Below are 23,717 nucleotides of genomic sequence, written 5' to 3'. Positions count from 1 at the left end.
GTTGATCACAAGATGCAGCCCATGCACATCATTTGAATGGCAATGGCCATTGAGTTGAGAGTGGATTTCATGCTCTTTATTCCGCTCATAGTGGTGAAGAGGAATGAAAGTCCCCTCAAAGAATCTGCTTTATATACATTATTTACACAATGGGCTGCACGTGATTGGCTAATTCCGGAATTCTCCTGTAGGCCAATCAGGTTGTGGATTCACTTCCATCTGGAGCGGGATTGGGTGGCTCCTGCAGACCAGTCATACTGCTGCATTGTTCTAGGACCAATCAGACTGCTGCATTTTGTATCCTATTCAACTCAGTACATAACACCCATCAACTTGCGGGGGGGGGGGGGAGGGGTGTCACATATTTTATTGGGGGGCCAAAGACCCCTAGTTGGCTCCTATGCATGAAATCATATGAAGGGACAGGCTGCTTTAACCTGGCTGGCAGCAGTCTTTGCACTCTGCAGTCCTCTGGGATCCTCCTGTTTCCCATACCCTGCGAACTCTAGAATCAGAATCCTGGAGTTGGAAGGAGCTCCGAGGGTCATCTAGTCCAGCCCCCTGCAATGCAGGACTCAACGGAGAAAACCAACATTTTACAGCGGCAGTGACTGGGCACAAGTGAGTCAGCCGTTGTTCCTTCAGCCCTGTCCAGACAAAGCCCTTCTTCCATGTAAAAATAAATAAGGCTGCAATCCTCCACACTCTAAGAATCATAGAATTTTAGAGTTGGAGTAGACCCTGAGGATCATCTGGTCCAGCCTCCTGCAATGCAGGAATATGCAGCTGCCCCATCCAGGGATCAAACCTGCAACACTGGCGTCATCAGCACCAGACTCTTGCCAACACCGTTTGCAGGACAGTGGGCGCAATAGAGTTGTGAGGCCATAATTAATCTAAAAAATTGAGATCAATCCATGTTGCAGGTTGCTGAAATTTAGGTTTTCAACCAAAAAAATCCCCCAAAGAAAATACTCAGTTCTTCAAAGAGCAGTATAAAATTGCCCCCTTGTACCCTTTCCTAGGCCACATTCAGTACTTAGTTGCATGCCAAAGCATTGTGACTTGCATGCATTTGTCCAAAATGTCTTTAAATAAAATAACAACAGCAACAACAACAGTTTTTCAGGTAAAATAAGAGCTCTCTCTTTTGCCACAGAAGAGGATGACAACGGTACATTTTCCAGTCACAACCTCCTTTTTGTATATAATCTATTATCAGATCTAAATGTTTGAAATTAAAGAAAAATAGATATCACCAGCTATCCTAGTTTTCATCTTTGGGATTGCCACTGCTATACAATTTGTGTGGCATTAAGTACCGTGTAGCAGACAAAAATCCAAGCAGACAAAAATCTAGTCCCAACAGAAGTGGGAATTTCTGCTGGCACAAGAGCCCTGTTAGTATAAGAAGTTGGCAACTCTGTTTATGGAATATCTTCTTCCAGTTCTTCTCCTTCTCAGCTAAGGAAAGATCTGTCACATTTGGCAGACCGCTTCAGGGAGTGATGGCAAAGCCCAATGTTCATGTCAGTGCTATGAGGATAAAGAGTTGGCAGGATATGTGAAACAGGATCCCAGAGACTTGTGCAAAGTCGAGGACTGCTGCCAGCCACGTCAGAAGCAGAGTGCCCTTTCGCTGCTGCTGCTGCTGCTGCTTTATGATTTAATTTATTCTGTGTCCTCACAACAAGCATGTGGGGCAGGTAATACTGATAGTGTAACTGGCCCAAGGTCACCTTTTAAGCTTTGTGGATGGGCAGGGATTTAAAAACCTAGATCTCTCTGGCCCAACAGGCTGCCAACTATGTGGGAGAGCTCAGTCAGGAGAGCATGAAGGTTGTGGGTTTCTGCCCCATGTTGGACGAAAAGGTTCCTGCATTTTGGGTTGGACTAGATGACCCCACTGGTCCTTTCCAGCTCTACAGTTCTATGATTCTATGATTCACTGACTCCCATTATGACAGCTGGGATATACGTGCAATAAATATTTGTGTGCATTAAATAGAGGAATGCAGTAAATATTTGTGCAGTCTGTTCTTAAAGATATACTGTGCTTGCACACATGAGACCATCCACTGGCAGAGTCATGAATATACAGTACTTTGCTGCCTCTGTAATGGTGTCTGCAAATGCAGCAGTCTTTTTTTTAGAATTATCCTATATGGCAAAACAGCAGCCATTCTCTTATGTGCAAGAATACAGTGGAACGCAATCAGAAATTCCATGAGAGAGGTGGCTCTACCAAGTGAGTTTTCCTCCCGAGAGGAGTCTATTCCTAACACTGCACTACACCTTGGCTAATTTACATATGGCTATTGCAAAGAGCTAATTGAGGAACTGGACTTTGGTCAAATCAATGGGATTTAGCACCCTCTAGCAGCTGAAAGTGATTTACTATCAACAAGTTCAGTTAAAAAAAAAGCAATAAAGTACACTAGATTACATTTCTCAATAGCTCTGATTTTAATTTACTTTATAAACTAACGTTTTGTTCTACAGATGATGGATGGCAAGTCAAAAGTGTGTAACAAAACAAGTAAAAATGTCTCACGGAAAGACCATCCCTAAAGCACTCAGTCTAATGTGAGGTGTGCATGAGATGCTTCTAAAAATCACACGTGGCAGATTGCACGCTACTGAAACGTGTACGCTTCCTTCAATAAATGTCCTACATGCTGAATTTAAACAGCAAGCAATAAATTGTTTCTTGAAAAGATAAATTACTCAAAGGGAAAGATATAACTATTAAATAAGACAGGGCAGATGCAGTTCAGTAGGTGATATATAACCTATTGACTCAGATAGATGGCTTTCCTAGCCATATTTATCACCTAGGGTTTCAGATTAATGGCCTATTGAGTCAAATTTATCACCTTCTGGAACAGATTTATAAAAATGAACTGGATGCTCTACATTAAGCCACAGTTACCATTTATTGATTCACCAAATTTCTCACTAAAATATAAATAAACCCATGCTGCATATTAAAGATGTATCAAATGCTAAATCTGTTACTGCCACAAAGTGGTGGTGTTGTTGTTTTTTAAATGTTTGATTTCATTGAAAATGGGAAGCAAGGCCGTAATGTACACACACTCAAGACACTTTTCCTATATCCTACAATAAAATGTGCTCAGCCTCTACCAGGGAACAGAAGGTCCAATGGGCACTTCATAGTAGCCAGTCATGTTGATGGGTATTTTAGAGCACAGCATTAGTTCACATTCCCTTATGTAAACAGGTTTTATGTCTTGACAGCCACTATAACCTAATGAATATACTTGGAAACTTTTCAGAACTTTTTTCAGGGGGAGGTAAACTAGCCTTATGAAGCGTTACGGGGAGCTTGCTCACTATTTTGCAATATTTTGGCTAATTTAATAATGGTATTGACCTACTGTGGAATTTGGCCAACACAGCTACTTTTGCTCTTTTAGAAATAATATAGATACCAGTATAATATCTACAGGTTCCCCCTGTGACCGATAGTATCAGACAGGCAATCTCCCACATCATGTCTACTTGTGGCCTCACTCTCCTTATCACAAGCATCACTTTTGCTCTTGGCATGAATTTTGTTTTTCAGATTCCTTGCACATGTTCTAGATCTCCTTCCTTTACACTGCCAGAGTTGTGCAGTTCCCAAATGGCTATGGAAGTGTTCTTGGGCGCTATCCAGCATGGGGCGTGGAGGGCCACTGGGGCAGTTGCCCCAGGCGCAAAATTATTAGGGGCACAAAATTTCAACACCCGGTGCTGCCTCAATAGAGCTGTGCGCTTCCATCACAGGCTCCATTGAAAATGGCTTTTCCATGCAAACCAGGAAGTGCCCTCCCCAGAAATAGGAATGACTCTTCTTATCTCTGCAGCTGCTATCTCCTAGGTGTCATGGACATCATTAGGCAGTTGAATAAGCATGCATGCTCCATCCGTTTTGCTCCCTCCCCCTCTGCAGAGCCCCGGGCGCTGGCAATCCATGCTATGCCACAGGCCCCATCAGATGTGAATAGTTCCGACTGCAGACTCTTCAACTGCCAGGCAGCATTTTGGAATGAATGGTGTAGCATGGACACTTGCCAGCACCACTTACCAGCTAGAAGAAAAGTGTTTTAACTGTGCAAACAGACATGAGGAGAGACCAGGAACTTGCCACTGGTGGTACAAAACTGGCGTGAGGGACCCTGTGGCCATCAATATGTTGTTGGGCTCCCAACTCCCAGCCAGCCATGGCCAGTGGTCAGGATGATGGAAGCTGTAGAGAGCCACAGCTTCCCAGCCTTCCCCAACCCTAGTACAAAGGCCCTGAACACCTGGAAGGATTTTTCAGGTGACAAGGAAAGGCACTCAGAATAGCTCCCACTCATTTTGTCTGATACCAAAAGTCCATCAGTTTTTAAGCAGAGGTTGGATGGCTATCTGTCATGGATGCTTTGGCTGAGATTCCTGCATTGCATGGGGTTGCACTAGATGGCCCTTGGGAGGGTCCCTTCCAACACTATAATTCTGATTCTATGAAATGCTAGAAATGTGTTCTTTTACCTTTATTGACAGCTGGGAATGCGGGGTGGTGGAGGACAGCATGCCCCGTCCATTTTCCTCCCTCCCTCCCTCCCCCTCCGCACAGCCCTGGGCACTGGCAACCCATGCTATGCCACAGGCACCATCAGAAAGCACACACTCAAGCAATCTTGCTGTTATTTTGTCAGTATTGATATTTTCTGAGGAGCTTTTCTGTATCTGCCATGGAATACCTGTGAATAATGAGAGTTGCTTATCTCTTCTACATCTTCTTCATGCCTAGCTGTGCAGTTGGGGGAGGGAAGAATTCAGTGTGCCCAATAATTTTATTTATATTTTTGTTCCTCCCTGAAGTTTCTAAATTTGAAGAAAATAAGTTTTTCATAGAACTTTGATGTAATTCTCTTGGAAATACGTGCTTTGCAGCAAAAGCTGTTGTACACAGCAGTGGCTTGTGGGAAACAAGTCAGGTCACTAACTCACTTCCCAAAGAAGTCTCTTTAATATTTAAAAATGAATGCTAAAGAGCAATAAAACAAATGTACATAACATTGAATGAATGCGCGCGCGCACACACACACACACACACACACAGCATTTTAAATTTCTTTTAAAGAAAGAAAATGTAAACATTCAAAGCTGCCCCACTGTGAGTCAGATTGAAGTGGTACCTCAGGTTAAGAACTTAATTTGTTCTGGAGGTCCGTTCTTAACCTGAAGCTGTTCTTGTTCTTAACCTGAGGCACCACTTTAGGTAATGGGGCCTCCCGCTGTTGCTGCGCCGCTGGAGCACAATTTCTGTTCTTATCCTGAAGCAAAGTTCTTAACCCGAGGTACTATTTCTGGGTTAGCGGAGTCTGTAACCTGAAGTGTATGTAACCTCAGGTACCACTGTAAAGGTTCGTCCTGCTGCTGACTGTTGTCTATATACTGACACAGTTGTTTCAGGCTGCAGTGTTTCCTTGCCTTACTTGGAGAGGCCAGAGACTGTGTTCTGCCACCAGGAGGGGCAAGACAGGCTCCTGTCTCAGCATTCAGCTATAAATCAAATGGGTTGCAGAATGATGGTGGGGAGCAAGAGCAAGCAGAAAAACCTGCAGTGATTTGTGCATGCTCTCTATCTAAAGGGGTCAGTTGCGACCCATATTTGTTACCAAATAGTGAAAAATAAATTGCCGGGCTTTCAAACAAACCATTGTTGTAAATCACCATTGTGTGTATTTCAAGAAAAGCTACGAAGTTGGGGATGTGCTGTTTATTCTATAGTTGCTACTCATTGTTTATTCTATATTTGTTGCTTATTTCTGTAGCTGTTACTCACTGGAGCTGCTTCATGCTGAAATCTGGTAGAGGAACATGTGGGACCAGGACCATTCAGGCTGTGATCCTCCTTCTTCCCTGGTGCCGTACGAGAGAGTCCATGCCAAAGCCCTCCTGAGGCAAGGGAGAGGCGCTGAGCAGTTGGAATTGGCTCAGCCTGTGATGGAAGATGTGTCTTCTCCTCATGCCAGCCACGCTGAGGTAAACATGGTCGGGCTGAATATGGGCGGTAGCTGTGGGGCACGCTGTGTGTGTCTCTAACACCCATATTCCTAAGCAGTTTTTGCCAGTACCTACAAGAGCAATGATTAAGATGTTTCTTGTTTAAGGAAATGCATGCCAATATTATTCAGCAGTTGAAAATACATAATCCACATGGGGAAATCTAAGGAAACTGAACTCACTTTTCCATTGCTGTCATGACCCCGTTAAAGGGTAACATCTGTCTTTCCCGCTACGTATATTAGTGACTCAATTTCAGTCATAGGTGTGGCTAAGACACTTGTGAGTCCACACTTCATTTTAGCTTTATGTGGCTGTTAATACAGAGGTTGAGTAGCTGCACTTAGAGGCAGGAGCACAGCTGGAATTAATGAATTATTTTTGCCTTTTGCCATGTTATCACTTTGACGATCAATTTGGAAGTAGCTGCTATGAAAATGTATTATAAGCAGGGATGAAAAAATGGGAGTGCAATTGGGTAAGGAGGCTCAGCAATGGCCGCTCACCCCCTTTCCTGGGTGGGCCATGTTTACGGCCTCCCCCTTTTCCCCTAGCAGCCATCCCCGGGTGGTTAGAGATCACGTTGTGGCTGGTCTGCTGGGTAACTGCCTGACAAAACCTTAACTTCAAGTGGGCAAATCAGAAGCCCTTATTTCTGGTCAGGGTCTCACTGGTTGGCCAGGCACTGTCTGCTTTCATACCCTGCTGGCCAGCAATGCATTTAATCTGGCTGCGCTGAGCACCCTCAGCATCATGTGGCGGTTAAGGCATTGAAGTGGTGCATCACCCCGTCTTGAACCAGTGGCAGATTCAAGCATCTAGTTGGATACTGTAAGAACAGAATGCTGGACTGGATGGGCCATTGGTCTGCTCCAGCAGGCTCGTCTTATGTTCTTATGTATAATATATGCAGGGATGCAGGTGGCGCTGTGGTCTAAACCACCGAGCCTCTTGGGTTTGCCAATCGGAAGGTTGGCGGTTCAAATCCCAGCAACAGGATGAGCACCTGTTGCTCTGTCCCAGCTCCTGCCAATCTAGCAGTTCAAAAGCACACCAGTGCAAGTAGATAAATATGTACTGCTGTGGCGGAAAGGTAAACAGCATTTCTGTGCACTCTGGTTTCCGTCACGGTGTCCCGTTGCACCAGAAGTGGTTTATTCAAGTGCTACACATGACCTGGAAAGCTGTCTGTGGAGAAACGCTGGCTCCCTCGGCCTGAAAGCAAGAAGAGCGCTGCAACCCCAGAGTCGTCTTTGACTGGACTTAACCGTCCAGGGTTCCTTTACCTTTTTTACCTTTTAATATTATATGCTTATGTGCAGCTTAACTTAGGAAACCTGGCCTTTATAAACACACATATATTATGCGTGGAATTGTTTGTAATTTTAGCTGCTTGATGAGATTAAGGCTCAGTATGGGAATTTGAAAAAAAAACTGTGTGGATACATTTGGCTTTGAGTTTTCCCAGAAAATTCCATTCCTATTTGCAACACAGGGTGGCAATTAAGGTGGAGGGAAGGCATACAGGAATCAGCTTGCACACTTTCCCAAGTCTTGACTGTGGTCAAATCATTTCAAAGAGTGAACAGCAGTATAATTGCATTTACAATTTTTTATTGCATTACTTTATTAACACTTACCTCCCTTGAACCATAAAAGTATTTACCACAGATACCATTTATATTTAGCTTTACAGCAATAGTAATCCAGCCATTTACTCAACATCTTTTATATAAAACTGCATGTACATTATCATACATTTGCTTAAATATTATAAGCATGGTTTCTGAGAGGACTGTTATGTACATCAACTTAGTAGAACCATCTGCTTAGTAAAAGCAGCAGCAGACAGCATCTGTTACTGCAGGAGAAGTCTTCTGCTTTGGAGGCCTCATCAGCAAAACACAAATCCTTCCTTGATTTGTCTCAGTAACAGCGCAGGCCAGATCCTGTTCATTGTATTGTGTTCACCTGGAGGCCGCTTATCTCCAGCCTCACAGTTCATCTTCATCTGATAGGGAGTCAAGATAGTCTGTATCAACATACAGGAGGAATCCTGAAAACAGGCTGTCTGCCCACGTGGGATCGGCAAAGAGGCCGTTCTGATCCGTGTAGAAGATCTCAAGCCAGACCTCGTCCTCCGGCTGAAGGTACATCACGGTGGACCCGGAGGCAACATCGTGGTTCCCTGTGTTGGCGTCAAAGGTCTTTATCCGGAACTTCCCATTGTGGACCAGGCCAATGGCCAGGTGTTTGTTTGCCAAAGTGATGTCATAGGAGAAATAATAGATCCCTGGGATGGCGCATATGAACTTCCCGTTCGAAGGGTTGTAATGCCCTCCTTCATTGAAAAGGACTTTGTTGAAAACAATTGGCAGCCTTTCCTCCGGGTAACTCGTCGTGATCCCAACAGAAAAGGCGGATTTCAGTACTATTTGCCCACACTTGCAGGTTCCTGGTAAACCTGGCTTCCCTCTGTCTCCTTTCTCCCCCTTGGGACCAACGGGACCCACGGGACCCACGCTGCCTTTACCACCTCCTGACCCGGTGGGTCCTTTTTTGCCAGCTTCTCCTTGGTCTCCTTTCTCCCCAGCTGGTCCTACAGGGCCAGTCTTTCCTCTTAAACCTTAAAAGAGAAGAAAGTCACTTAAATCCATTGTTTTCAAAGGCTCTAATATGTGACTTAGTTGGCTAGCATCCGGTTATTATTAAGCACACAAATAATCCAGGATTATTAGATACAAATGAAGCGCACAGCCAGGGGCAATATAGCTTTAAAGAATTCTCTTCCTTTATTTGTCCAAGGAATATATTTCTCTGATAGCAGGACTCCCACTGTCTCCACCAAAATACATGGGCTATCAAAGTATACAATGTGAATCTTGCCTGTTTTTAAAATTTAAAATATTCATTTCCAAGAGAGCTAGTTAAGAGCTGCATCAAGTAGAATCAAATGAATGGAACAAATGCAATGAACTCCTTACAATCAATACAAAATTAAACAAATTTGAATTATGTAGTACTGAATACTTCCAATAAAGCATTTTACAGGGCTGGCATTGGAATCTATGGGTGGTATTCAACTCAGAGTAGACCTACTGAAATAAATGAACCTAACCTAGCCAGGCTCAATAATTTCCCTGTGATTACATTGAGTAAAACTTAGCTGAATACGACTCAGTATTATAAAATGCTTTTGATAGAGTTTTGTTTTTTAAAGAAAGAAAGAAAGAAAGAAGAGAATGAATATTCAGTACCTGGATTGCCTTTCTCGCCCCTTTCTCCCTTCCTGCCATCTCGGCCATCTCGTCCCGGGATCCCAATGCGCCCGTGAGGCCCAGGTAATCCATTATCTCCAGGAAGACCTGCAGCACCTGGCAACCCAGGTATGCTACATACGTATCTTGTGGAATAATGCTCGCCTTTAAACTGGCTGAGAAGAGGCTGCCCACTTGTACAGAAGGCCAAACTTGTGACACAGAACAACACAAACATTTCTGGTGCTGAAAAAAATGCAAAATGTGCAGACAATCAATTCATCTTATTTAATTCAAACTTTAACAGTAGTTGATGGGCACTTGTTTAAAATATGTGCATTTATACACACATATAGGTATATAACAACACATTTTAGGTGCACACATATCAAAATACACAAATTATGTACATCTTTATGTTCCATCAGTTAGGGTTCTCCTTGATGGTTTTATGAAAATAATTAATTTCTAAGCAATTCCTTCTAAGTAAATGCGCTAAAGCTTAGGCTGTAAGCATCTTACCAATAGACTTTGTTTCAGGCAGAAAAAAACACTAAATATACTATGCCAATCTCAACAGCATACCTTATTTTAGAAGACCAAATTATGTGCAGTTGCAGGAGGCCCACCTACTGTATTTGCTTGGCAGGCAATTTGGGCCTCAACCTTAAAAGCGTTATTTTCCATGGGCAATTTCCCCCGGTGCTCTTGCGAAAATATATATCTTGCATTAAGAAAAAAGATTTGACAGCTCTGCTCCTGAAAAACATTACATGTGTATGACTATGTGGCTTGTGACAACCAATTAATTTATGCCAGCTTTTACTTTTGGAAGAGAAGGTTATGCCTGGCAATGCTATACAGCAAAAGGATGGGATGGCAGGGAACAGAAAATTGACAGAAAATCTGTGTTAAGTCATCTGGCAATCTGCAAAACACAAGTAAACCATTTCCATTTTAGGAACCCATAAATAACATGGTGGCAGGAGGGTTGTGGAAGACTTCGGGGCTGGCCCAAGAGATTTTGCTGCCTAAACTGGAGTCAAGTGGCACCCTTCCACACCATATGGCCTCTATTCTTGCTGTACCGTTCAGACACCAATTCCTGTCTATGCTCCATGATGCTGCCTGAAACCAGTTGCTTGACTCTGCTGCCGGGCCTGTGTAGCCCTGCCCCACACTGCTTTCTTCTGCTGCAAACTACACCCTGCCCACTGCTCTGCAGCTGTTAGGGTGTAGCGGGGTCCTCAGCTAAGCATCTTCCTGCACACATCCAGCTCGGCCCTAAGACAGAGCAATCAGACGCCTTGCAAACTTTGCCAAAGCAAGAGGTGGCATTTTGCCTGCATTTTGTACATGATGCCAAGATGAAATACAGAAATATGAATGTAGCTGGACGTTGTTTTCATTGTTTTCCTTTTCTTTCTGTAAAATTGACACTAAAATAATTAATGTATGTGCCAGCAAAAACATTACAAAATACACACCGGTTACTAGAGCCAACACAATCTGTCAAGGATCAACTTGGAGAAATGCTGAACAGCTTGTAGAGCAACCTTCTGCATAATAACTTCTATACAATTCACTGAGGCCATGTAGGTGGCGCTGTGGTCTAAACCACTGAGCCTCTTGGGCTTGCGGTTCAGAAGGTCAGTGGTTCGAATCCCCATGACGGTGGTGAGCTCTCGTTGCTCTGTCCCAGCTCCTGCCAACCTAGCAGTTCGAAAGCACACCAGTGCAAGTAGATAAATAGGTACCGCTGCAGCGGGAAGGTAAATGGCATTTCTGTGCGCTCCGTTTAGTCGTGCTGACCACATGACCCAGAAAACTGTCTGGACAAACGCCAGCTCCCACAGCCTTAAAGTGAGATGAGCGCCACAACCCCATAGACGCCTTTGACTGGACTTAACCGTCCAGGGGTCCATTACCTTTACCGTTACCTAAACCAGTTGGCCTTGATGAGACCACATACTTTTCATAGACATCAATTTAGCCCCAGAGTCTGCCTCTGTGGTTGTGTGTTCATGTGTACTGTACCATTACAGTAGAAAAGCTAAGAAATACTGTTGTGAATATGTTCAGACATGAACCTATCACCACCATCATCACATACTCTCCAACATTTATCTGCTGCAAACAGTGGCGTAGCGTGGGGGGTGCAGGGGGGGCCGGCCGCACCGGGCGCAACATCTGGGGTTAGGGCAAATGCATGGGTTAGGGGGCGCAAATCCACGGGTTAGGGGGCGCAAATCCACGGTTTAGGGGGCGCAAATTACTTGCCTTGCCCCGGGTGCTGACAACCCACGCTACGCCACTGGCTGCAAATAGGAACGCCCCATTCCATAATGATCATTTTGCTATTTATACCCCACACATCTTGCTGTGTTGCCCCAGTCGCCCAGGGCAGCTTACAACATGTATAAAAACATAATAAAACATTAAACATAAAAAACACCCTTCCCTATACAGGATTGCCTTCAGATGGTTCAGGGGTCGGATAACACCATACCGTTCACTGAAAATAGGGACATCCTAAGGAAAATCCCCGCGATGGGGTGAACTCCCGTTGCTCGGTTCCTGCTCCTGCTAACCTAGCAGTTCGAAAGCACGTCAAAGTGCAAGTAGATAAATAGGTACTGCTCCGGTGGGAAGGTAAACGGTGTTTCCGTGCGCTGCTCTGGTTCGCCAGAAGTGGCTTAGTCATGCTGGCCACAGGACCTGGAAGCTGTCTGCGGACAAATGCTGGCTCCCTTGACCAATAAAGTGAGATGAGCGCCACAACCCCAGAGTCGTCTGTGACTGGACCTAACAGTCAGGGGTCCCTTTACCTTTAAGGAAAAGTGGGACATTTCGGGAAATCAGAAACTGGGACGGCTTCTCTAAATCAGGGATGTCCCTGGAAATAGGGACACTTGGATGGTCTGTCATAATTATCATCATCATTATTATCTTTATCATCATCATGATGATGAAGATGATGACAACTACTACTATTACTTAACTCACCCTTCACCATAAGATTCCAGGGCAGGTTACACCAATTAAGGCACAATATTAAACATTTTAAAACAACTTTAAACCACAGCAATAAGGTGTCTCTGTTATTATTAGCCTCTAGGCTCAGGTACGACTCTACACATGGACATCACCAGATGGGCAACATCGAAATCAGATTGATTATATTCTCTGCAGCCAAAGATGGAGAAGCTCTATACAGTCAGCAAAAACAAGACCTGGAGCTGACTGTGGCTCAGATCATCAGCTTCTTATTGCAAAATTCAAGCTTAAACTGAAGAAAGTAGAAAAAACCACTGGGCCGGTAAGATACAATCTAAACCAAATCCCTTATGAATACACAGTGGAAGTCAGGAACAGGTTTAAGGATTTAGATTTGCTGGACAGAGTGCCTGAAGAACTATGGGTGGAGGCTCGCAACATTATACAGGAGGCAGCAACTAAAACCATCCCAATGAAAAAGAAATGCAAGAAAGCAAAGTGGCTGTCCAACGAGGCCTTACAAATAGCGGGGGAGAAAAGGCAAGCAAAATGCGAGGGAGATAGTGAAAGATACAGGAAATTGAATGCAGATTTCCAAAGAATAGCAAGGAGAGACAAGAAGGCCTTCTTAAACGAGCAATGCAAAGAAATAGAGGAAAACAACAGAATGGGAAGAACCAGAGATCTGTTCAAGAAAATCGGAAATATGAAAGGAACATTTCGTACAAAGATTACCATAATAAAGGACAAAAGTGGTAAGGACCTAACAGAAGCAGAAGACATCAAGAAGAGGTGGCAAGAATACACAGAGGAATTATACCAGAAAGATATGGATGTCTCGTACACCCCAGGTAGTGTGATTGCTGACCTTGAGCCAGACATCCTGGAGAGTGAAGTCAAATGGGCCTTAGAAAGCACTGCAAATAACAAGGCCAATGGAAGTGATGATATTCCAGCTGAACTATTTAAAATTTTAAAAGATGATGCTGTTAAGGTGCTACACTCAATATGCCAGCAAGTTTGGAAAACTCAGCAGTGGCCAGAGGATTGGAGAAGATCAGTCTACATCCCAATCCCAAAGAAGGGCAGTGCCAAAGAATGCTCCAACTACCGCACAATTGCACTCATTTCACACGCTAGCAAGGTTATGCTTAAAATTCTACAAGGAAGGCTCAAGCAGTATGTGGACCGAGAACTCCCAGAAGTGCAAGCTGGATTTAGAAGAGGCAGAGGAACCAGAGACCAAATTGCAAACATGCGCTGGATTATGGAGAAAGCTAGAGAGTTCCAGAAAGACATCTACTTCTGCTTCATTGACTATGGAAAAGCCTTTGACTGTGTCGACCACAGCAAACTATGGCAAGTTCTTAAAGAAATGGGAGTGCCTGATCACCTCATCTGTCTCCTGAGAAATCTCTATGTGGGACAAGAAGCTACAGTTAGAACTGGATATGGAACAACTGATTGGTTCAAAATTGGGAAAGGAGTACGACAAGGCTGTATAATGTCTCCCTGCTTATTTAACTTATATGCAGAATTCATCATGCAAAAGGCTGGGCTGGATGAATCCGAAGCCGGAATTAAGATTGCCGGAAGAAATATCAACAACCTCAGATATGCAGATGACACAACCTTGATGGCAGAAAGTGAGGAGGAATTAAAGAACCTTTTATTGAGGGTGAAAGAGGAGAGCGCAAAATATGGTCTGAAGCTCAACATCAAAAAAACGAAGATCATGGCCACTGGTCCCATCACCTCCTGGCAAATAGAAGGGGAAGAAATGGAGGCAGTAAGAGATTTTACTTTCTTGGGCTCCATGATCACTGCAGATGGTGACAGCAGCCATGAAATTAAAAGACGCCTGCTTCTTGGGAGAAAAGCAATGACAAACCTAGACAGCATCTTCAAAAGTAGAGACATCACCTTGCCAACAAAGGTCCGTATAGTTAAAGCTATGGTTTTCCCAGTAGTGATGTATGGAAGTGAGAGCTGGACCATAAAGAAGGCTGATCGCCGAAGAATTGATGCTTTTGAATTATGGTGCTGGAGGAGACTCTTGAGAGTCCCATGGACTGCAAGAAGATCAAATCTATCCATTCTGAAGGAAATCAGCCCTGAGTGCTTACTGGAAGGACAGATCGTGAAGCTGAGGCTCCAATACTTTGGCCACCTCATGAGAAGAGAAGACTCCCTGGAAAAGACCCTGATGTTGGGAAAGATGGAGGGCACAAGGAGAAGGGGACGACAGAGGATGAGATGGTTGGATGGTGTTCTTGAAGCTACCAGCATGAGTTTGATCAAACTGCGGGAGGCAGTGGAGGACAGAAGTGCCTGGCGTGCTCTGGTCCATGGGGTCACGAAGAGTCGGACACGACTAAACGACTAAACAACAACAACAGGCTCAGGTAATGGGGGATGGGGAACCACAGCAGAGGGGTGTGGAAGGGGGCTGATTCAGTGGCAGGTATGCCAACTGTATGCGGCTGAGGCCTCTACATCCCCCCCATGTCATCTTGGATGGGGCTCAGCTCCCCTTAATCTTGGGGGGGGGAGAGGATGCTTGGTGGGACGTTGCCCTGGGCTCCACAGCGTCAGGAGACAGTGCACAGACTAGCGTGACCTGGCACACGAATGTCGCATCAGGAGGAGGTCTGGGTGGCCTCTCCTGATACAACAGTTCTCCCGTGCAACACGTGTGACATCATGCACATGTGTGACGTCAACCCCCCCAAATGTTGGACGCATCTCAGGCCTGTGTTCATTGGAGAACGATGCTTTAGGCCGAGGGCCCACCCATGAGGCGGACTGAGGCAGCTGTCTCGGGTGGTGGAATCACACGGGTTGGTGCCCCCACTGGTGCCCTGCTGCCCCTGCCAGAGATGTGGCAGTTTCTGGCCAGATCTCACAACAGTTTCACGAAGTCTCGTGAGATCTCGTCAGAAGCCACTGCTTCCAGTAAACAGAGCAGTGGGGGGTGGGGGAGCAGTGGGCAGGAGCGGCACCTTCCCATTTCGCCTCAGGCAGCAAAATGGAATGGGCCACCCCCTGCCTTCAGGACAAACAGAGCACTCTCCCAATAAGCAGAAACTGCCCTCAGTCAGCACCCACCTCTCTTCTGACTTACAACCAATAGTCATTGCCTCCACCGCTATTGCATTGACTTCTTTCCCCTTAGTTTCTGTGTGGCCGCTTGTAGAACTCAGCAGGGGCTAGGTAGAATCCCTCAGCTCTGCCTGTCATCAACTCTCTCTCTCTCTCTCTCTCTCTCTCTCTCTGCAAATCATCTCTATTGGTTTCTTTTAATTTACGTTCATGGCAAAACATGTATTTCTAAATAATCAAAAATAAAGAAAACAAAAACAAAAATTTGTGCTTAATTGCTTGAGTCATTCGTATTCCTTTTATACTTGACTTCCCTCCCCCTTCTTACTTGGGTCCTCAGTTTTACTTATTTGAATGCCTCTTTTCCAGGTCTTATTTGAATGCCAGTTTTATTTATTTGAATGCCAGTTTTCCAGTTCATTCCCTTTTCCAGTTCTGTGCAATCACAACTCTTGCTGCGGTGGTGGCGTACATGAATACTTTCTTTAAATCTTTTGGAATCTGCTGTTGGTCTCTCTGCCCTCTGCCCTGTCAGGCTCCACGGGCACCAGCTGCCACTGCACTGATTGCTCCCTTGCCTCAGAATTAGGATATTTGGCCGGGTAAATATCCAAACAGGGCCATTTGGTTGGAATAAATCAGATGAGCACCTTCAGCAATGGCGGCTCACTTGCCCACCAGCCTCTCGAAGCTCTGTTTCCACAATCTAACCAATCTAACTCATTCCCAATATGCAATACTCCTTCCCCTCATAAAATCTCTTAAAGTCATTTGATCACATAATAGGCAAATAATATCATCAAAGTATTTTGGCATGTAGACCTGTGCTTGAACAAGTTGGTTGTATTTTTCTTGACTCAGGCACTGCAGAACTTGGAAGTTAGCTGTCTTGTCAACTGCTTTCAAACATGTGAAATACAAATGTCTGAAATGTCAAATATTTTCTATAGCAAATACAGAACCCCTGCCAAATTTTACGTATGAAAACAGTCATTCAAACTGGCAAGTTCTGTTATTAAAGCGGCACGACTACAGTGACATTTCTGCATCTCAGTTCTAGAATGCTGGAGGTGGGACAACTTTACTGGTCATTAAAATTAAAAGCAGTAAAATTGAATATAATGGATGCATCATGGGCTCTTGTGCAGTTCTCGCCTGCAGGCTTAAGTGCCACTAAAATCTGATCAGCTGTTGTAGCCAAAACAAGAATTAATGCTTTTGCTGCAGGAGGTACCACTTAATACAGATGAAATTGTAGACCAAACAATCTTTGTTCCATACTGATGCTATAAGGAGGAATATAGAGCAACAGATCCAGTATATGACTCACAACATATGCATGGAATCTTCTTGTTGTTGTTTTAAGTTGGTGGTTTGGCAAAACCCGCTAAGCAAAAAAATTTTCTGCCATTATGTGCTTCAGTTTCTCTGATTGGGTGAGAAATCCAGGGTTGAAGTACTTAGCTTCCTTTGTATGAGATAGCACTGGAGAGTTGTAGTCTATTTTTTGCTTTATTAACAAATATTTGTTTTATTTACAAATATTGAAGCACAATCTGTTGGAAGGGGACTCATCAAATCAGGCAGCAAAGCTGCTCATTCTGCAACAGATCCCCTCCACCAAAGTCTACTGTGCTCCAACTCTGCCCTCTAGTCTTAGTCAACACTTGCTAAGGTCTCAGCCTACCCCTGATGCTCCCTGATTTCAACCGCAAAACTGCATTCATACCATTTCTCTTTTCCTTTTATTAGATGAAAATTGTTGGCTTCCTAATAATCCGGTTTTTTAAAAGCAGAAATTGTAGCTTTGAAACAGCCAGAGGCTAGCAAAAGATTCATGGATATCAAGAAACATGGTGGTACTTTTGTGAAAGTCCCTGAACACTCATCAGTTGCCCATTTATTCACAGTAAGCAAAGCATCCCAGACACAGTTGTATAACATGGCTTTGCTTGTTAATGTCCCAGCACCTTCTCTTTTAGTCTGCCGTGCAAATTCCATCTGTATCTCTAGAAGTGCTTTCCTAAAACCACCTTCCTTCAGCTGACAAAACCACTTTTTCCCTACAGTTTAGCATACACTTCCGTTCTCACTCTAGAAAGCTGATACAGACTAAGCTGTTGCAACCAACTAATCTTCCTGTGCCACAAATGAGTCAACAGTACCCATGTGTGTTTTGGGGGTCCTTTCCCATGCAGGTGTCAGGGAAGGGGAATCCCTTGCAGATGACCACAGTGCTTGGAAACAGACAGTCAGATCATGTATCCAGAGTGACCAGAGAAGGAATGACCGCTGGGAGGAGTGCAGAAACGCCATGGTGCATCTGTAGCAGCAAAACTGGACGCCTTCACCTGCCCTAGCTGCAACAAAACATGTCTCTCCTGTTTTGGTCTCTACAGCCACAGCAGGCACCTTCCAACAGTTTGACGTCACCTCTGAAGGTGCACTTCTTCATTGTCTACTCAATTCTAATGCCAAAGAGTTGGCTGAGTAAGATTTCTAAGAGATGTGCTTCCTTGCCTCTTCCCATAACTAGCTGAAGCATTTTAAATTATGTATCACTACTCTTAAGCTACCCCTCCCTGCATGCACATTTTATACAATTCACGTAACTTCCCTTTTCTTGGTGCAGAATTTGGGGTTCTTTTGCGTCTGCATGACCCTGGCACCAATGATAGAACTACGTATGCTTCAAGGGGGAAATATGTGGGCAATAATGTAAAGGATGGCAAAGAAGAAAGATAAAATATTATATTTTCAGATTTGTGGTGTGGATTTGGAACACAATACTTAACATCTGGTAATAACCATTAATCACAGTAAAGTAATTACGACATGGTGGCACAAATATATTTTTTGCATTGTCGCTTGCTAGATAGAGTGATTCATACAGACCACCAAATAGCTGGCATAAGCTCATGGCATTCTGTCGCTGAAAACTTGGGCTGAAATCAAGGCAGAGACAATTAATTTTTTCACCATATTGGTATTCCACTATGTTGCCATCCAGTTCTGTGGTTATGGATTTTTTCAAAAGCCAAAGGAAACCCAACATCACTCAAACCGCAAAAAGACTGCTGACAGAGTCTGCAGGACACTGAACTTCCACCTCATTCAAATGCTACAATTTTTCTCCACACTGGGGGATGTTTGCCAAGTTAAGTGTGAATTCCAAACATTATGGATAAGTCATATAAACAAAACTCCAACAGCTTCACAGCTTTGTGGACCAGGAAAGAGGATAAACAATGAAAGATTTAAGGAGCAAATCATTGTCCAGTAAGAGAAAAGATCCAATTCTATGCATGGATGGTGCAAAAGCAGAGAATGGTGTGGAAACAGAAACATGTCTGCTTTGGAAGGGTGCGCTTGCCCCATATAGCACAACAAAAACAAAACATTTGTGATAGAAAACATTGCACAGCACAACTTTAGCAGGAAGTTAAGGACATGCACGGGCAGTATGTCTGCCCTGAACCATTTGCATGCACAAAAAACATTGAATGTGGGATCACATATAACTGCCCCAGCACCATCTTGAGCACAAATCATCACAAATCCACAATAAAAAGGATGTCTTAAAGGGAACGATGAAGCATAATGAGGCCAATAGAATGAAACAAAGTATTGTAATGGCGCCATTCTCTCCCAGATTTTGTTTAGGTAAAGGGACCCCTGACCATTAGGTCCAGTCACGGACGACTCTGGGGTTGCAGTGCTCATCTCGCTTTATTGGCTGAGGGAGCCGGCGAACAGCTTCCGGTTCATGTGGCCAGCATGACTAAGCCGCTTCTGGCAAACCAGAGCAGCGCACGGAAATGCCGTTTACCTTCCCACTGGAGCGGGACCTATTTATCTACTTGCACTTTGGCATGCTTTCAAACTACTAAGTTGGCAGGAGCAGGGACCGAGCAACGGGAGCTCACCCCGTCGCGGGGATTTGAACCACTGACCTTCCGATCGGCAAGCCCTAGACTCTGTGGTTTAACCCACAGCGCCACCCACGTACCACCAGATTTTGTTTAGCTAATACCTAAAATGCTTCCTCAATAGATATTGATGGCTACATAAGTTATGTGGCTACTTGCCACATAAGTCACTGATGCCTATTAACTGCCAGTTATCTGACAAACCCCAATGGCTGAAGAAACCATTTTGGAACGTGGAATGAAGCCATCACAGAAGGAGCTTGGCAGGGGCTTCAGTGCCATATTTACTTTGGGGAGAAGTAATGGGGCTTTAAATCTGTGATGAGGAAGATATGTTGATGGGCTGCACGTGCCACCAATCAGTCCCAGTCGGAATGGTCAGTAGCCATGTATCAAACAATATTTGGAGAGCCACAGATTCTCTACCACCACTTTAAATATATTCTGTCTTGGTGTTTCTATGGTCATAGAATCATAGAGTTGGACGAGACCACAAGGGCCATCGAGTCCAACCCCCTGCCAAGCAGGAAACACCATCAGAGCACTCCTGACGTATGGTTGTCAAGCCTCTGCTTAAAGACCTCCAAAGAAGGAGACTCCACCACACTCCTTGGCAGCAAATTCCACTGTCGAACAGCTCTTACTGTCAGGAAGTTCTTCCTAATGTTTAGGTGGAATCTTTCTTGTAGTTTGGATCCATTGCTCCGTGTCCGCTTCTCTGGAGCAGCAGAAAACAACCTTTCTCCCTCCTCTATGTGACATCCTTTTATATATTTGAACATGGCTATCATATCACCCCTTAACCTCCTCTTCTCCAGGCTAAACATGCCCAGCTCCCTTAGCCGTTCCTCATAAGGCATCGTTTCCAGGCCTTTGACCATTTTGGTTGCCCTCCTCTGGACACGTTCCAGTTTGTCAGTGTCCTTCTTCAACTGTGGTGCCCAGAACTGGACACAGTACTCCAGGTGAGGTCTGACCAGAGCAGAATACAGTGGCACTATTACTTCCCTTGATCTAGATGCTATACTCCTATTGATGCAGCCCAGAATTGCATTGGCTTTTTTAGCTGCCGCGTCACACTGTTGGCTCATGTCAAGTTTGTGGTCAACCAAGACTCCTAGATCCTTTTCACATGTAGTGCTCTCAAGCCAGGTGTCACCCATCTTGTATTTGTGCCTCTCATTTTTTTTGCCCAAGTGCAATACTTTACATTTCTCCCTGTTAAAATTCATCTTGTTTGTTTTGGCCCAGTTCTCTAATCTGTCAAGGTCGTTTTGAAGTGTGATCCTGTCCTCTGGGGTGTTAGCCACCCCTCCCAGTTTGGTGTCATCTGCAAATTTGATCAGGATGCCCTTGAGTCCATCATCCAAGTCGTTGATAAAGATGTTGAATAAGACCGGGCCCAAGACAGAACCCTGTGGCACCCCACTAGTCACTCTTCTCCAGGATGAAGAGGAACCATTGATGAGCACCCTTTGGGTTCGGTCAGTCAGCCAGTTACAAATCCACTGAGTGGTAGCATAGTCAAGACCGCATTTTACCAGCTTCTTTACAAGAATATCATGGGGCACCTTGTCAAATGCCTTGCTGAAATCAAGGTAGGCTACATCCACTGCGTTCCCTTCATCTACCAGGCTTGTAATTCTGTCAAAAAACGAGATCAGGTTAGTCTGACATGACTTATTTTTCAGAAATCCATGCTGACTATTGGTGATCACAGCATTCCTTTCTAGGTGCTCACAGACTGTTTGCTTAATGATCTGCTCCAGAATCTTCCCTGGTATTGATGTCAGACTGACTGGGCGGTAATTATTTGGGTCCTCTCTTTTCCCCTTTTTGAAAATAGGGACAACATTTGCCCTCCTCCAGTCTGCCGGGACTTCGCCTGTTCTCCAGGAATTCTCAAACATGACTGCCAGTGGTTCCGAAATCACATCTGGCAGTTCTTTTAATACTCTTGGATGCAGTTCATCTGGCCCTGGAGACTTGAATACATCTAAACTAGCCAAGTATTCTTGTACTATCTCCTTAGTTATTCTGGGCTGTGTTTCCTCTGCTGAATCATTTGCTCCAAATTCTTCAGGTCGGGCATTGTTTTCTTTATCGGCGAAGACTGAGGCAAAGAAGGCATTGAGGAGTTCAGCCCTTTCTGTGTCCCCTGTTTGCATTTCACCATCTTCTCCTCTGAGTGACCCCACTGTTTCTTTGTTCTTCCTTTTGCTACGAACATACCCATAAAAGCCTTTTTTGTTGCTTTTAACCTCTCTAGCAAGCCTGAGTTCATTCTGTGCTTTAGCTTTTCTGACTTTGTGTCAACATGTGCTGGCTATTTGTTTGAATTCCTCTTTGGTGGTTTTCCCCCTTTTCCATTTTTTGTACACATCCTTTTTTAATCTTAACTCAGTTAAAAGTTCTTTAGATAGCCACCCTGGCTTCTTTAGGCACCTTCCATGTTTCCGTCTCATTGGTATTGCCTGAAGTTGTGCTTTTACTATCTCCCTCTTAACAAACTCCCAGCCATCATGAACTCCCTTTCCTTTTAGTATTACTGTCCATGGGATCTCACCCAGCACTTCCCTAAGTTTTATGAAGTCGGCTTTCTTAAAGTCAAGAAATTGAGTCCTAGTATGCTTGGCTGCTCCTTTCCGCTGTATAGTAAACTTCAGAAGAGCATGATCACTCGCGCCTAATGATCCTTCCACTTCTACCCCACTAACCAGGTCATCAACATTGGTTAGGACCAGATCTAAAATGGCTGTTCCTCTTGTTGCTTCTCCCACTTTCTGGACAATGAAGTTGTCTGCAAGGCCAGTGAGGAATCTGTTTGACCTTATGCTCTTGGCATAAGTCCCCCATTACTACTATCTCCCTTCCTTTTGCATGCTTGGCCATCTGTTCCAGGAAGGCATCATCTATGTCCTCCATTTGGCTTGGGGATCTATAGTAAACTCCCACAATGAGGTCACTGTGATTCTTCTCTCCCTTAATTTTGACCCAAATGCTCTCACTTTGGCTTTGAGGTTCTAAATCTTGGATCTCTTCACAGGTATACACATCCCTGACATATAACGCCACTCCTCCTCCTTTCTTGTCTGGTCTGTTTCTCTGAAATAGATTGTATCCCTCCATTATTACATTCCAATCGTGGGACTTATCCCACCAGGTTTCAGTGATGCCTATTATGTCATATTTAGTTTGCTGTACCAAGAGCTCAAGCTCATCTTGTTTATTTCCCATGCTTTGCACATTAGTGTACAGACATTGAAGTCCATTAATCATTCCCCCGTGTCTCTTATTTAAGGATTTTTTCCTCCCACCACTAAGTCTGCGTGCTGTTTGCTCCATTTGGTCTATGACATTTGGATGATCATCTTCATCAATTGATAGACTCCTACCTTCAGGAGCACTGTCTCCCTCCCCCACATTAGTCAGTTTAAAGCCCTCCTGATGAGGTTTCTGAGATTTTTGGCAAAAACATTCCTCCCAACCATTGTGAGGTGCAGCCCATCGCTTGCCAGAAGACCATCTTCAAGAAACTGCAGTCCGTGATCTAAGAATCCAAACCGTTCCTGTTTACACCATTTGCGAAGCCAGCTGTTCACTTCCACTATTTTTCCCTATCTCCCTGGGCCACATCGTTCAACTGGGAGGACAGATGAGATGACAATTTGTGCATTTAATTGCTTCAATTTCCTGCCCAGAGCCTTGTAGTCTCTTTTGATCTTCTGGAGGCTATTGCTTGCAGTGTCATTGGTTCCCACATGAACCAAGAGGAAGGGGTATTTGTCAGTGGGTTTTATGATTCCTTGCAGTCGTTCAGTTACATCTTGGATCTTAGCCCCGGGGAGACGGCACACTTCCCGAGACATCTTGTCAGGCCCACAGATCACTGCTTCTGTTCCCCTCAGTAGGGAATCCCCTATCACCACTACACGCCTCCTCTTAGGTTTGGGCGGGGTTCTTCCGTGAGCTGTCCGTTCCAAGGTCGCCTGCACATTCCCTGAGGACTGACTTTGCTGCTCGTCTTCATATACCTGATCGACTGTAATGAGGGAGAGATCCTCAAATGGAGTCTGCTCTTCATCTTCCATGCTAGGGGAGAGGACCTCAAAGCGATTGTGTATTTCTAAACAATCAGAGCAAACCCTGGGCCTCCTACTTCTTTGAGTCACGTTTCTCCATATATCTGGCTCCTGTGTTGGTGAACTAGCCTCCATCTCAGGGGAGTCCCCTGTCTCCTCCTTGGTGGAGACGGTGTGCTCTGTTGCTTCCAAGAAGAGCTCCAGCTCTCTAATTCTTTGGAGCGTAGCTACATGTCCCTCCAGTTGCTGGACTTTGTCTTCTAAGAGGGCAATCAACATGCAATTGC

The 23,717-nt window shown here is 44.5% G+C and overlaps 1 protein-coding gene across 6 annotated transcripts in view; it reads right to left on the bottom strand.

Annotated features, from left to right (window-relative positions):
• Positions 1-7,660: 7,660 nt before the first annotated feature.
• The window catches only part of C1QTNF7 (C1q and TNF related 7), a 46,746-nt gene continuing 30,689 nt past the window's right edge, over positions 7,661-23,717 (bottom strand). For 5 of the 6 annotated variants that reach the window (XM_083630749.1, XM_083630750.1, XM_083630747.1 and 2 more), the window contains 2 exons: positions 9,321-9,566; positions 7,661-8,689 (listed from right to left, as the gene is read on the bottom strand). In XM_083630749.1, the coding sequence (XP_083486875.1) occupies positions 8,058-8,689; positions 9,321-9,558 (870 nt within the window). In that variant the 5' untranslated portion in view covers positions 9,559-9,566 and the 3' untranslated portion in view covers positions 7,661-8,057. Of the gene's footprint in view, positions 8,690-9,320; positions 9,567-9,905; positions 10,080-23,717 lie in introns of all 6 variants that reach the window. The other variant, XM_083630748.1, reaches the window with a different exon arrangement.

The sequence above is a fragment of the Podarcis filfolensis genome (assembly GCF_964270895.1).
Source record: "Podarcis filfolensis genome assembly, chromosome: 9".
Classification (NCBI taxonomy): domain Eukaryota; kingdom Metazoa; phylum Chordata; class Lepidosauria; order Squamata; family Lacertidae; genus Podarcis; species Podarcis filfolensis.
Note: the sequence above shows the minus strand (reverse complement) of the source record. Positions and strands in the feature narration are given on the sequence as shown.